At 46.9% G+C, this 16,304-nt stretch overlaps 1 protein-coding gene across 2 annotated transcripts in view; it reads left to right on the forward strand.

Annotated features, from left to right (window-relative positions):
* The window catches only part of rell1 (RELT like 1), a 29,924-nt gene that overhangs the window by 7,710 nt on the left and 5,910 nt on the right, over positions 1-16,304 (forward strand). The window contains exons 3-8 of one of the 2 annotated variants that reach the window (XR_004575354.1): positions 1,888-1,962; positions 5,681-5,735; positions 8,031-8,276; positions 9,321-9,462; positions 9,643-9,670; positions 9,763-10,715. Coding sequence is in view for 1 of the 2 variants with exons in the window: in XM_010887981.5 (XP_010886283.1) it covers positions 1,888-1,962; positions 5,681-5,735; positions 8,031-8,276; positions 9,321-9,462; positions 9,643-9,666 (542 nt within the window). In the remaining variant the exon portion in view is untranslated. Of the gene's footprint in view, positions 1-1,887; positions 1,963-5,680; positions 5,736-8,030; positions 8,277-9,320; positions 9,463-9,642; positions 9,671-9,762; positions 11,574-16,304 lie in introns of those variants that run through there. The other variant, XM_010887981.5, reaches the window with a different exon arrangement.

Here is a 16,304-nt window from a genome sequence, read left to right on the forward strand (position 1 = left end):
GGCTGCCCTTGCTGTTTCACGACAGGTTAGAAAACCGTTGCTGTCCGAACGTCTACAGCCAACTACAGTGACAGTTGAACGGTCCTTTTTAAGACGAAGACGACCCACTTCCACAACCTCCCCTCAGCTGAGGCCGTAGGGTCAGGCTTCACACGGTTCCCACGGTTACGTCACAGGAAGGGAAATGCACGGGGGGGGGGGCTCCGCGGAGGAGTACGGAAGAATGTCCGTGTTCTTTGCCTTTCCTCTCTCGGTTTCTCCCCCTGTCTCTCTCCCCCTGTCTCTCTCTCTCGCTCCTGTTCTTCTGGTTTCTACCTACCTAGTGTTCTTGGAGCCTTTGAAATCAAACACGTCACATGAGGGAGGCTTGAATTGCAATCTTTGTAAGGGATGAAGAGAGTCCATTCTTCTGTAACTATTTTCTCTGTAAAGGAGATGAAAACCCTTCCCCAGGCATGCAGAGATGCATTACATTGAGTCCAGACTACTGATCAGAGTCCTGCTGATCAGGGGTGGCTAGAGGGCTGGGAACGGTCAGGATGATGGTGGGTGTCTTGGCGTTCTGAATTGCCACGGAGGTTGGGTATGGTCCCTGCCACCTCAAGTCTCCAGGCTCAACGATATGGGGACCCTGGACAGAACAGACGGATGCTGGCCCATGGGGTCACAGCTCCACTCTGGGGTCGAATGATGGAGCGGTGCTGGGGGGGGGGGTAGTCGGGGGGCTGATTTCTGAAAAACTGAGCGTGCGAAGCGATCATGCAGAATTTCCCTTGGTGGTTACTGTAAATGTGATGGGGAAGCAGAGCCCATTGTGAAAAAAAGTTTCTCAACAGGATGAGGCGGTCATTAAAGTAATCTAAAGGGCAGAGCCTCTTGGCAACTGGGTAATGGAAAAAGACCTTTAGATGGAGCTAAGTTGCAAACTGCCCCTTGTCCCTGGTTGCCACTGTAATTAGCATGTACCGTCTGTTGTGTAATGGCTATTTACAACAGCACCATAATGGTCTTCAGCTCGGGAAGGTCTCGCGTTCAGCGGATCCCGTGTGGTGAGGTTTCCACGAGACATAACACACTAAGGTTCATCCATCTGATAAACCCCGTTTTATCCTAATGCATGTCATCCAATATCTGAGGATTAATAAGCCGTCTCACAGACCCATGGAAAAAGATCAGCACAGGCTGGACGGGTTGTCTCTTGAAAGGTGCATGCGCGCGTAGCTCTCTTTGATCGTGTTTTGGGTAAAAAATGGCGAGGCCTGTTCTGAGTGGAACCTGTCCTGTTAAACCGCTGTATGGTCTTGGCCACCGTGCTGCAGCTCAGTTTCAGGGTCTTGGCAATCTTCTTATAGCCTAGGCCATCTTTATGTAGAGCAACAATTATTTTTTTCAGATCCTCAGAGTTCTTTGCCATGAGGTGCCATGTTGAACTTCCAGTGACCAGTATGAGGGAGTGTGAGAGTGATGACACCAAATTTAACACACCTGCTCCCCATTCACACCTGAGACCTTGTAACACTAACGAGTCACATGACACCGGGGAGGGGAAATGGCTAATTGGGCCCAATTTAGACATTTTCACTTAGGTGTGTACTCACTGTTGTTGCCAGCGGTTTAGACATTAACGGCTGTGTGTTGAGTCATTTTGAGGGGACAGTAAATGTACTCGCAATTAAACTCACTACTTTACATTGTAGCAACGTGTCATTTCCTCAATGATGTCACATGAAAAGATAGTATCAAATATTTGCAAAAATGTGAGGTGTGTAAGATAACCATCTGTCTAGTTGGACTGTCTTTTTTTTCATTCTCAGGTTTCAAACTTCACAGCATATCATGTGAATTGTGTGTGTGTGTGTGTGTGTGTGTGTGTGTGTTTCTCTGCAGAGATGAACAACGCCTACATTGAGGGCAACAACGACACCGTTGGACAAATCGTTCATTACATCATGAAAAATGAAGGTAACTAGGCAACTCTGCGTCTGTCATGTCCTCTTCCTGTGGGAGAATGTGGAGCGTCTGGCGAAGCGGGGCCTCGTGGTCTGTCGTCACTGACAGAACAAACCTATTCAGGGGTTCGGCCCGGAAGGGCGTCTTCTAAACCGAACCGTCCTCGGTTGAGGTGCTCGCGTGCGATTTGCGCCCCTGTGTGAACCTGCTTGCGGTGTAGGTGGGTCATGGTTGGTGTCTGACACGTGAACACGTTCACCCTGGGGAGCGCCAGAGGATTAGTGAAACCGTGTGCTGCCAGTTTAGACACGCCCGACCTTACTGGAGGGGGATCACATGCCTATCTTCTATCTTCTGAATCACTATAGAATCACATACTAGTGCATACACTCCTAGACTGGGAATGAATCACTATAGAATCACATACTAGTGCATACACTCCTAGACTGGGAATGAATCACATACTAGTGCATACACTCCTAGACTGGGAATGAATCACTATAGAATCACATACCAGTACATACACTCCTAGACTGGGAATGAATCACTATAGAATCACATACCAGTACATACACTCCTAGACTGGGAATGAATCACTATAGAATCGCATACCAGTGTATACACTCCTAGACTGGGAATGAATCACTATAGAATCACATACTAGTGCATACACTCCTAGACTGGGAATGAATCACATACTAGTGCATACACTCCTAGACTGGGAATGAATCACTATAGAATCACATACTAGTGCATACACTCCTAGACTGGGAATGAATCACATACTAGTGCATACACTCCTAGACTGGGAATGAATCACTATAGAATCACATACTAGTGCATACACTCCTAGACTGGGAATGAATCACTATAGAATCACATACTAGTGCATACACTCCTAGACTGGGAATGAATCACATACTAGTGCATACACTCCTAGACTGGGAATGAATCACTATAGAATCACATACCAGTACATACACTCCTAGACTGGGAATGAATCACTATAGAATCACATACCAGTACATACACTCCTAGACTGGGAATGAATCACTATAGAATCGCATACCAGTGTATACACTCCTAGACTGGGAATGAATCACTATAGAATCGCATACCAGTGCATACACTCCTAGACTGGGAATGAATCACTATAGAATCGCATACCAGTGCATACACTACTAGACTGGGAATGAATCACTATAGAATCACATACTAGTGCATACACTCCTAGACTGGGAATGAATCACTATAGAATCACATACTAGTGCATACACTCCTAGACTGGGAATGAATCACTATAGAATCACATACTAGTGCATACACTCCTAGACTGGGAATGAATCACTATAGAATCACATACTAGTGCATACACTCCTAGACTGGGAATGAATCACTATAGAATCACATACCAGTGCATACACTCTCTAGACTGGGAATGAATCACGTACTTGTACATGCGCTCTAGACTGGGAATGAGTCCCTATAGAATCGTGGCAATATAAAATCAAAACCAGTAAATAACTGCAGTCAGTGTGACAAAAGGCATCCTGGCCAGGTGACCGGTGATGTCCACTGTGGGATTGCACTGAGTCACTTTAGTCGAGGAAATACGTTGGCAGTACAGTGTGGACGGTTTAGCATTGTTCAGAGTATAGAGGGCAAGAGGGCCTATCTGTTTCCTGTACCATTGCAGAGGCCGTTTCGGCGTGGACCATTCGGAACAACTCCGTTAGTGGTCCATTTTGGAATCATTCATTAGCTAATACCTCCCGATGGCCACGCCCTGAAAGACTTTCGACAACGTTAAAGTTGCGTTATGCCGGGACAGGTTTTCTCCCAGTTGTGTTGCCTTACGTTTTCCTATCCTTGAGTGGATTTGAGAAACACAAGAAATCCATGTTCCGTATCTCCTTAACCTCACACCAACCTTGGCCTCGACCTCAATTACCTCAACGTAACCTCGACATTACCCGTAATGCCTCAACATAAATAACACCATCGTTAGCGCTGCACAGAGAACCTTGCGGGCCGACATGTCGGGTCCCTACTATCTCTGTGTAGTCGTCTGGTCCCGTGTTCCACCGAGATAACTCGCAGTGCATCCACACACTGAGCCATCATGTTAATAGGGTCTTATTGTGGGATTATGATGACTCAGTAGGAAGTCATCGGGACAAAGCTTTGCCCCCCCCCCCCCCCCCTTGAGCTCCATGGCAACAGTACAGAGTGTCAGGGACTTTACAAGGCCCGGGCCCTTAGAAAGGTGTGTTCAAATGCCCCCCCCCCCCCCGTGCACGCGAAATGCAAGGGGAAGTGGTAATTAGATTGTATGCTTCTGCTGTACAGATTTACAGATTCATAGCGAGTGGGGCAATCAGCTTATATTGTCTGATCTGAGGAAACAGGAAGTGCACAAGGCCTTGTGACATTTCGGTAGGAAGTGAGTCAGACGTTTCCACACGTCACCCCATAATGTCTGTATCGAGCCACTTAACTGTGGTGGTCCACAGAGTACAGATAGAAAATGTCCACCTTCTCAGGTGCCCAAACCACTAGGCTATTTACCCCGACAGAGCTGGGCACCTAATCGTTGATTAAAGAAGTTAGCATTTTCTTTAACGATTTAACATTTCAGTTAACTGTGAAAATCATTATTGGACTATTTAACTTCTGTGAACTCAAGTCCCCTAACACAAAAGCTTCATTAATATATTAAAAAACTCCCTAGAGTCAAAGCTAGTTTTTCAATCCGGAGTGGGAAACAAGACCAAATCTAATGTTTGCTGTGCTGAATATCTAGATGCTATTTTCAAAATGAAATATGTATTTCTCTGGAGTAAGATTGCACACTAGTCTCAAGGCTTCAGTATGAAGGTCAAGACTAGGAAAAAAAACTCTTGGGAACCCTCATATTACTTGTGAGCAGCTATTTGTGTGTAGTAAACATCATCTGTGATTGGCCAACAGAGAATGTCTCTCTAGTATCTGTGAAATGGATTGGCTATTCATTGTTATGCTGGAGTGAGAAATTCCAAAATTTGACATACTTCAAAGTCACTGTTGCCTCGCCTTGACGGAAAAGGTCAAATGGAATGTCATCTTACTTAGACAGGAAGTCAGAAATCCAATGGAAAAACCATGAACATACAGTTAACAAAATAACTAATGCAAGCCCTTAGAATTACCCTAAAAGGCTTATTTTTCATGCTTTGTTAGAAGTTTAGGTGTTTTTAGAGCAACAACCTTTTTTAGAATAAAAATGTACGTGTATCACTAACATCCGTATTTTATTTTTTGCAATTTAACTGATTAACAGTTAACGTTTTGACTAACTAAGCTACCGGCCTTTATTTTGTTGTAATCTGTGAAGGCTGGCTCAGTAAAAACACGTCCTCATGAGTCTGACCTTTCTAGTAGAAACGTCCTGATCTGGATAACGTTTGGGTTTTTAAGGGGCTAATTAATTTATGGGCCTAATGTGACGCCTTTTGTTTGAAGGCAGTTCTGCTCTTTGGTCCTTACATACCTCTGTTTTCTGTGCTTTGCACGCAGCCTACACAGACCGCTGCTGGTGGATTTGCTCCCGGTAATTGCATGAACCATTTAATTGTGTTGATAGCTTATCGGCTCGCTATGATCTTCCTGTAACGTTTCTACTTTTTTGAAGTCTCACTCGGTCCTCCTCGCTAATGCCACACTGTTCTCTCCCCGTCTCTCTCCCCCACAGCGAACACCGATGCCCTCAAAGCCATGGTTTTCAATACCAGCGTTGATTCTGATGGGTAAGCAGTGTTTCCCCCCAATACATTTTCACTACTATAAAGCCCCCAGCTGCTGTTGAGTGACCTGAGCCGAACCTTTTCAGAGCCCGTAAAATGTATATTCTTCAGGAAGGGGAACGTTTAACTTACTCTCAACATCTGACGTTCGTCTGACGTCATTAACACCACCGCCACTTAACGTGTTCTTCCGATTTCACCAAGGGGTGGGTTTTCAGGGCCGGTTGCCAAGGAGACGGTACCAGTAGGGTGTGCTTACATTGCGGCCCACTAGACGGCAGTGTTGTCTCCCTTTTTGAAGCAGCGGTGTCGTCGGGTTCGGCGGAGTGGAAGCTCAGGCCTGGTCTCCGTCATTCTTTATGGCTTGGTTAGGTTGGATCGACGCCAGCACACCCGGGACATTCAAGTCTCCCAACGTCAATGTGATCAAATCATTATTTTGTCTGATTGTGGACTGCGTTTAACTGGAACTGGAAACGAAAGTTGGCTGTCTGGAAATATATTCTACCTCCATCCACGTAGTTACCAGGCTCAGGCAAGCCGTGTTATAGTGAGGTAACGCTCCCCTCCATGAATTCAGGTTGTCATTGTTGCGGTGATTGGCTTCCGCTTTCCACTTTGCAGACAAGGCCATGTGGGTATACACACACACACACACACACACACACACACACACACACACACACACACACACACACAAACTTGCTTTCTCTCCCTCTCTGTTTCAACATGACAGCTGGGATACACACACACACACACACGTCTAAGAAGATGTCTTTACTTTGTGGGCTTCATTCATTTGAGCCATAGAGTGCCAGCACACTCTCGACCTTGAGTCATGTACATGGAGGTATGACTAGGGGAGGGGTGAGGAGAGCGTTGGGGGTGTGGGGGTGTGGGGGTGGTGAGTTGATGAATGGTATTGTGGCTGGGCAGCTTTGAGGCTGTGTGAACAGTGGATATTCCTGCCACTTTCATTTCTTTCCCTTCATGTAGCGTGCTCACTGTGAACCTGTCTGTCTGCCATGTGGCGTGCTCACTGTGAACCTGTCTGTCTGCCATGTGGCGTGCTCACTGTGAACATGTCTGTCTGCCAGGTGGCGTGCTCACTGTGAACCTGTCTGTCTGCCAGGTGGCGTTCTCACTGTGAACCTGTCTGTCTGCCGTGTAGCGTTCTCACTGTGAACCTGTCTGTCTGCCGTGTAGCGTTCTCACTGTGAACCTGTCTGTCTGCCGGGTAGCGTGCTCACTGTGAACCTGTCTGTCTGCCGGGTAGCGTGCTCACTGTGAACCTGTCTGTCTGCCGGGTAGCGTGCTCACTGTGAACCTGTCTGTCTGCCGTGTGGCGTGCTCACTGTGAACCTGTCTGTCTGCCGTGTGGCGTGCTCACTGTGAACCTGTCTGTCTGCCGTGTGGCGTGCTCACTGTGAACCTGTCTGTCTGCCGTGTGGCGTGCTCACTGTGAACCTGTCTGTCTGCCGTGTGGCGTGCTCACTGTGAACCTGTCTGTCTGCCGTGTGGCGTGCTCACTGTGAACCTGTCTGTCACGATGGGCAGATTGCCAGCGGACCACTTAGTGGGGGAGAGGCTGACTGTGAGGGGGATGCAATTTATGGGACAGAAGGGTGGTCTGATTATAGGGGTGGAGCTCTTGGAGTTGGTCTCTCTGTGTCTCTGTGTCTCCCCTCCTGGTCTGGTCTCTTCGTGTCTCCCCCCTGTCTTTCTGGATGTGGTAGTTAAATTCCTCTCCTTGACTTGCTGCAGTGCCTCTCCACATCGTTAATCCACAATCTCTCTCGCTCGCTCACAATCGCTCGCTCTCTTCCATCTTTCCCCTCCTCTGTCTCTGTCTACTCCACCTTCATCGGCTTCTCTCTCATCCTTCTTTCTCCAGGGCCTGTGGTTCTGATATTCGGCTTTATATCCATCTATTTTTCTGTTCATATACATCCGCTGTCCCTCCCTCTCGTGAGTCTTCCAGGTCCATTTCTGTGACTTCCCATGTGGTAATGGTGACCGTAGCATGACACACACACAGAGCCACTTAAGTCATTACACTGCTCCTCTCTGGACCAGCCACACACGCGCTTCATGTTGCCCAAGAATGAGCTGTAATAGTGAGTGCTAGATTCTGAAGAATTTTTTTATTTTTCAGAGCTGATGTGATTGGTCACTGAGTACGGCAGTACAAATCTTTCTGTAGCGCCGGACAAGCGCACCTGATTGGCCTAATCACGGGGCCCCCAATGAGTTGAACCGGTGTCCCTGTCCGTCAAGCCCTTTGTCCTCCTTTCACAGACCACCGCTGACGCCCACCTCCCCCATGACCCCCACCTCCCCCGGGACGCCCCTGTCCCCCGGGGCGCCGGCGGGCGCGGCCAAACACACCTGCAACCACCTGCACACGGTCGGAGGAGTCGGGGCCAACCGGGTCATCTGCAACCGCTGCAACCACAAGAAGTGGCCCCTGATGAGGCGCTCGTCCGGCAGGAAGGCAGCGGATCGGAGGAGCCACGTGGAGGTCACCGTTCTGGCTGTGGGGAGGTAAGGGGAGCGCGTGCGTGCGTGAGTAGTGTGCTTGCGTGCGTGAGTAGTGTGCTTGCGTGCGTGAGTAGTGTGCTTGCGTGCGTGAGTAGTGTGCTTGCGTGCGTGAGTAGTGTGCTTGCGTGCGTAGTGTGCGTGCGTGCGTAGTGAGCTTTCTCAGAGAGGCGGCCTCCCAGTTCTGGCGTCATGCCCGCCCGTCTCATCCTCCCGTCTCATTAGCTCATCCTGAACGAGAGCGTATTCCCGGGACCGCGCCCTCCTGGGAGGGGTGTATTCCTCTGCTGATGTAATTCGATGCGGGGCCCGTGTCATGGGTGTGATGGGATCCCCCTCCACTAGACTGAGCTCCTAGCTCCTAGCTCCTAGCTCCGGAGCCGGGACACCCTTGGGGCACGCGCGCTCATTCTCCCCTCTGCGGCCACTCCTCTGCTTGCGATGTCTATGTTAGCGTGCGCGCGGTCAGTTGGCGTGCGTAGACCCTCTGTTGATATGAGCTGTTCTTGGGATTGTTTTCCAGCGGTCTCTTCTGTATACACGCCAGTTGTGGCGCGCGCGCGTTGCGTGCGTGCGTGCGTGCAGGCTTCTCATTGGACCGTTGCACTCACGCATCCTGGTGTCAGGCTCGTGACATGGATATATATTCAGATATATGCCAGGGCCTTGGCAAAGTCGACCGTGAGCGATGACCATGAAGACTCAAGACTACAGCTGCACCAATGTATCAGTCTGTTGTTATTCCCGGCTTTATCCGTCTCTGAGTTTGGCTTGCTGGCAGGCTCTGCTGACAAGATAATCAATCTTTCAATGACATCTGCGACGTCGGCCATGATGGCCGGCTGATGGATGCGGTTCCGGGTTTGCGTGCGCCGCATGGGAATAGGCGTGTTGCCGTTCCGCCAACTTACCACTTCCTGGTCGTTGTGTCACGGCAGGGTGAAGGGTCCTGGCTGCACTTCGGCCCTTCGCCACTAGTGGCCTCTGTTTGCCGCGTTACGCCACCAGGCCGCCAGTCTAAATGGGTAATAAGTCACATCTTCCCGGCAGGTTCCGGGTCACCAAGTGTGACAAGGAAAGGCCCCTCAAAGAACGGCGAACCCTCCTCGTCACGGACTCTAACGGCAGCTTGCCCCGGTCGCCCACGGAGACGGAACACCCCAAGAGCAGGACCGCCTCCGAGTCACAGCAGGTAACTCCGCCCACGACATTCCTCTCGAACCCATATGGCGGTTTGGATTCATTATGGTCTCGTTGTGACCAAACGGTCCGCAACGATTCGGCACTGGAATGGGATCTTGAGTCTCTGTGGCATTTTTCATAAAAAACGAATTTAATTTGAACTGAGTTTGCTTTCTTTCTCGTATTTCAGGAGCAGAAATCCAATGCAAAATGACGGGGTGAGTTTCTGTCACCACTGAGGGTTTATATCTCAGCCTCCTGGAGTGATGTATTCCAAACTCATTTGATAAAACATCCTGATTTCCTTTAGAGCGCGGAGGCTTCCTGGAGAGAGAGGAGGGGAAGATCTGAAACACATTTTTAAATCCGGAGTCGGAGCGTTGGAGAGCCTGCGAGGTGCTAGAGACAGACTGATTGACGGCAAGCCAGTGGCATGTCCCGCCCCCTTCCATGCACCAATCCCCTGCCAGGGTCTGACAAGTGAAGACTGTGGTGATGGTGAATTTGAGAATGAGGGACCACTCTTTTAGCCATGGCTTACATCAAAACCAGCCCTTTGTCTCAGGTCAAGGTAGTAGTTTTACTATACCCCATGAGTATAGTAAAACCAGAAAAAAAATGTGCCGGTCCCCATGAGGCAAAAGTCATTTTCTGGCTCAGGGTTTAGGCTCAAACTTACAATTCATTTTAGAGTTAAAACTGGATTAGGGCGCGTGCGCACAAGCTTACATTACAGTGCGCGCAAGCTTCCGTGCGTGCGCGTGCCACCAGCTATTAGCCCTCCCCGCGGTGAAGCCAAGTCCACTCCAGCTAAAAGGACAATCTCTGCGTCGCTTTTATATCCCAGTGTTCATCATAATAAAAACTCTTTATCATTGTTATTGTCAAAGGTGTCTGTAGAACGATGTTGCTTTTTAATTGGGCTGAGCCAATCCCTAAACAACTCACCCCTTACTCACCCATCCTAGTCCCTCATCCAGCCTAGTCACTCATCTAAATGTATTTTGAACTATTGTCGTACTCTGATTTTTCCTCTGTGCCTTATCACCTTTTTAAATAACATTTTGGTCCGTCTGTTGATGTCATGGGAGCTCCTCTGATTTCTCGCTGGTGAAATCCTCCTGGTAAAACTCTCCATTGACTTAAATGTTCTATTTATATATATGTTTTGTTAATATTTTGAAGTGTATACGTCATATTTTAGCATGCACTTCCTGGTTTGATGCACAGTCAGTATGAAAGGCTTGAATTCCTTGTGTGTGTGTGCGCCCCATTTGGTATTTTTGATGCAATTCATGTCTACTCTCTTACTTGTGTATTACCAAATGTTTTGTCATAATATTTTAGAGAATGTTTTCAGTCCAGGACTTTAATGTTACTTCTGAAAGATAGCGAGCAGTAGAGCTGTGTGTTAATGTGAGATTTGATTCCAGCTGAACCAAAACAATTTCATGATGCAAGTGTGGTAACTTTTGATCAGTAATATATTCTGATCAAATATTACAATGTCATCGATTGTCTAACCAAATTGTCTACAGATTATTGTACAAGTATGTTAAAATTGTGTTTTCAACAGTTTCTTTCTCTAACACTAAATGGGGGTTATTACTCTTAAACATTTACTTTTTACTGCAAAACAAAGTGAAGCTTTACAATCTGCCAACATTTGTATAACCTGACCAACGCATCTGCCTGAAATCTAGTCACAGGCCTTAAGAAATACAAAAGCCTGAAAAATAAATCTGTTCATTTTCTTCTTTTCTTCTCTTGAATAAACCAAGGAAAGCTACATTTATACTAAAGAGAAATGTCTGTACTTACGTTGAACCTAGAATATGGAATATGTTTTATGTAAAAGCTCCAATTTCAATGTTTAAAATGGGGGGGGGGAAAACATGCAATGTATGTTAAATAGGAATGTATTATCTGACCTTTTTGATATTTCATCTCTTGTTTCATGGAAGTGGCATTTTGCCTGGGAATTATTTATGGTATATTTTGGTAATGTTTGCTTGATGTATCAAAATGTCTTAACGTATATCAAAATGCCTTTTTAATGAACTGTTGTGTAAATAAAAAATTTAAAGTATTGAAAAAATAAAGCTAACGGAAAATGGTGAACAGTCTTTAATCTTTAAACATTTATGTTGATACTAATATACTCCTTATTTTAAAGAGAACACTGATGTTTTAGGAGAAAGTGCCTTATGAAGTTTTAAGCAACTAATAGATGTTTTGCATTTCCAAAATGAATTAAACCAAAAGCATTGTATTATTAAGTTCTCTTCCACAATATTTTCTACTTCATTTCTCTCCCTCAGTTACCCTGTCTTTCCCATCCACCTCTTTTATCCCTTCATCATCATCCCCCCTCCCTCTTCATTCTTTCCATCTACTCCTCTTTCTAATATTCTCTCCATCCATACCCTCTTGTCATTCCACACACCCCCCCCCTCCCGTATCTCTCTCTTTCCACCTTCAGCATTCAATATCCTCTCATTTCCTTCTTTCCATTTCCTGCCCCCTTTTTCTCCGATAATGTAATTGAGATGATTACTTGTCAGACTCCTTTTGAAGAGAGACCATCGTTGTCAGGTCTTCTGTCTTCATTTCTGATTGTGGCCGGTGATGGAGGTTTTTATCCTGTATGTTGGAACACACACACACTTTCCATAGAGGGTTGCATATGGTCACTGTGTGTGTGGGTGTGCGCGTGGGCGTGTGTGTGTCTGTCCCGTCTGTCATGTTGAAACCGAGGGGGAGAGAAATCGAGCGGGAGATCAGATTCCGTTGAATCCTTCGGTAGGGTAATATTACCGTACAAAAACAATGGTCAACGAAGACCTATATTTAGTGTTAACGACGGGAGCCAGGTACATTTTGTTGACAGGTTTGTTAGCGTCGGCGCTGGTGGGCTGATGTATTTCAAGGTGTTGACAACAGGAGGGATGACTGCGTGTGGTGGGGGGAAAAAAAACAACGTAGAATTAGAGCGATTCCATAGAACACGAGACACCTGGACGTCACGTCACCCCCAGCTGTAGACGGCACGCACGCACGCACGCACGCACACTGGTTCTAAGGGCACACTGCTGTGTAGAACGAACATAAACCAGGGAAAGAGGACGACAAGAGGACCTTGAGCAAATATTGATTCTAGACCTGGTGTGTTTGCCTGTGCTCTTGGACAAACCGGTGACACCCAACACTAATCCACCCCCTCTCGCTCTCTCCGCTCTGCTGTTCATCTGGGTAAATTCAATGATCCCAGCTGACATGATACGTTGTTATTGTGTGTAGCTGCAGTGGCAGTAGTAAGGGGACACCTGTAGATCAGCGCAGAAACCCTCCTAATGGGGATAATCTATCTGACAGGCCTCCCTCCCTCACTTAGGTGTGTCGCTTGGTGTTCCAGGATGTATTTATACGGGTGTTACAGTACAAATGTGGTTTGAGCACCTCATCCGTTCCTGGGTGCCAGCAAAGGGGAAGAAGACCTCATCCGTTCCTGGGTGCCAGCCAAGAGGAAGACGTTCTTGTTTCCCCGTAGGGGGGACCACTATGACGGTTGCCCGTATAAAGGGCGGGGATTTGTTTGGTCAATGATTAATGCATAATGACGTCAGAACGGGAGCAACCCGGACGACCTTGTGGCGGAATCAAGGCGGTCCTGCGTTCTACACACAGCGGCAAAAGTGGCCTTAGCAGAGGCCTGCTTGGTTAGGGGTGGTGGTCAGAGGTTCCAAGCTGGTCATCTGTTCCTCCATTACCCTAAATACAGTAGGTATCTTCTGAACGTGTGTGTCAGATTGCAGGTTGAACTACTGTCCGTTGGTTCCACGTCGTGTCCCAACAAAACCTGTTGCCATCTTGTCTCTTTCCAACTGCCTGTCATCGGTCAAGGCCGGTGGGTGTCTACCGCCGACGACAAACCCAACCATGTCAATACGGACTGTTGGTTTACTTCACGGAGAAAAACATCATCCTCTGAACTGCAGCTGCTTGAGTGTCGTCTGAATGAATCAAAAACACGGTCGGACACATTGCAAAAACACAGTAGGCCATATTGCCAAATGCATTTACCGTAGACCGTGTGCTGCATTTACTGTAGACCGTGTGCTGCATTTACTGTAGACCGTGTGCTGTATTTACTGTAGACCGTGTGCTGCATTTACTGTAGACCGTGTGCTGCATTTACTGTAGACCGTGTGCTGCATTTACTGTAGACCGTGTGCTGTATTTACTGTAGACCGTGTGCTGTATTTACTGTAGACCGTGAGCTGCATTTACTGTAGACCGTGTGCTGCATTTACTGTAGACCGTGTGCTGTATTTACTGTAGACCGTGTGCTGTATTTACTGTAGACCGGAGAGTAAACACTGGAAGGGACGATTTCTCAGAAACCGGTTAAGCGAAGGCCTGGACGATAAAACCCTCTGCTCAGGCAGAAACCGCATCCACAAGACGTTGAACAGTGAAACATTTTGGGTTTCTTGGCTTTGCATCTCAGGTTGACAACGACTGGCCAATGGGAAGGCCAAGTACACCACATGCATGGTATTTCTAAACGGTTCATTCATCGCGGATGAGAACACCCTCCAATTAAAGCTGACCGGTCTGCGCTTTAACCCCACAGTTCAACACTGTGTCAACTCAAATCCAAAGCGATAGAAAACAGACGACGGAAACAAACTTTTCCCGCCCAATATATCCCAGTCACATTGTTACTGACGATGGTGAGTCGGTGTACCAATTTCAAACTGTCACTGTCAGAAGACTTCCAGTAATTACGCCCAGGTCAAATGCAGATATAGTACCAGGCCAAGAGTAGAGACCAAACTGGGTTCTTACTTAAGTGGCCCGGAAGACCTGTGTTTCATTATGTCAATAAACTGAAAGATCAGCTCAGAGGGTCAGTTCACTGAATGACTAAACAAGCCTAACCCTAATCCTCTATGGAGTTCCACAGAAAAACGTGACATCCGGTTTTCAGAAATACATAATCAGCTTCAGGGTTGTCTATACCTGAAACGGGTCGACGTACTGGTGGTGCGTGATGTTCTTTTCTGTAAGAATCACAAATACAGACAAAAACACTTCTCATATCATCGCTGTGAGAGGTTCCGAGGTTATACAGTACTAGGATTATTTTAGACACAAATAACACAAAACCTCCTCTTAAGCGTTGAGTATTAACCGCGGTGAGAATCATTAACAAAGACCCCTAGAGATGCATAACACACTATTCATCCGTCCAACCTCATCTAGATTCCCTGTATGTGGTTCGGGGGTTAAGAGAATGTATTCATTCGGAGCTCATATACTGTGCAGTATTAACAGGTCACGCCCTTAACCGATAGCCCGCCTTGTGATGTTGTGTATTTTACTGTGGAGTGAAACATTATCAGAACCTGTTAACACAAAAGAAACAGTGTAGCTACTTCCCCGTGGGCCATTCACACTACGACTCCCAGAGGGATGTTCACACTTTTGAGACATTTCGAAAATAAATTGCAGTCAATATCAAGGGATGACGCAGGCAAAAGTTCCCTACCAATGTTCTCTGTAACAAAACCAAATATACAAGCTACCTATCCCTTTAAGTAAACCACAGTAAATATCAGTGGCGTGGCTCCAAACCAAACAACCTTGAAACGCACACTCCTCTCTCTCTGACCCAGTCTACAGAAGCAACTGGGAACCCATTATAACGGCACACACACACACACATCGACGCCAAAAATCTCCCTTTCGTAGCGATTTTATTCTCGTGACTTTTTTTGCAGAGACCATGCAAGGTTGGCTACACACATTTGAATGTAAAACGCTTCGTTAGTCCGCTGACGTCGGGGTTTTGTCACAACCCGTTCTTCTCCAGTGACGTGTCCTACGCCGTCTGTCCTGAAAGCTTCATTCTCGCCTACTTTACTGTCAACTGCGGCTGTCAGAGATGAAACTGGACCTCCATCTATTGTTTATGAACTGTGCATCCATGTCTATGTGGAGACAGACATAAGCCAGTACAGGCACACACGCCAAAAGTAGCTGTAGGGTTAGCCGTTATTTTACACCAAATCACATTGCCGTCATGAATCCCCCCCCCACTGTCACTCGTCTGTTCAGGTTACATCTCTGCTGTTGCCTACAGCGTGAGATTTTACGCTTACCTTTTCAGTAATTTAGCAGATGCACAACTCCGGTGCTCAGTGATATGAGATGAGCGACTCGAAATAAGTACCTTGAACATTTCATTTTCCGTCAATAAATTAACAAAAACAAACGGGGGTTATGAGGAATGCACTTTGTAACTTTTCCCAGTCTACTCCAGTTTTACATTTTAGGAGGAGATGAGGTCCTGGTCCACACCTGCGGAGTACCTGGTTTGGGGGGCCTGTTGCTGAACCTGTACTTGTCCACCTGGTCATACTTTTGACCTAGTCTAAAATCTAATAGACTCTGGATTTAGCCCAGGGGAAATTTATAAATGATTCCAATTGGACTCTTAATATCTCACCCGGCACAGCCAGAAGAGGACTGGTCCCCCCTCTTAGCCTGGGTCCTTTCTAGGTTTCTTCCTAAAATTCGACCTTAGGGAGTTTTTCCTAGCCACTGAAATCCAACACTACTGTTGTTTGCTGCTTGGGGTTTAAGGCCGGGTGTCTCTGTATAGCACTTTGTGACAACTGCTGTTGTAAAAAGGGCTTTATAAATACATTTGATTGATTGAAACGACTTTCCACATTAAGCATGGGAAGATGAGATGACGTCCTGTTTTCTTTTTAAGCACTCACTTTGGGCAGCTTGAAAATTTAACCGATATTGTAAGACGAGCAGATACTGTAAAAGAGTCGA

This window comes from Esox lucius, chromosome 24 (genome assembly GCF_011004845.1).
Source record: "Esox lucius isolate fEsoLuc1 chromosome 24, fEsoLuc1.pri, whole genome shotgun sequence".
Classification (NCBI taxonomy): domain Eukaryota; kingdom Metazoa; phylum Chordata; class Actinopteri; order Esociformes; family Esocidae; genus Esox; species Esox lucius.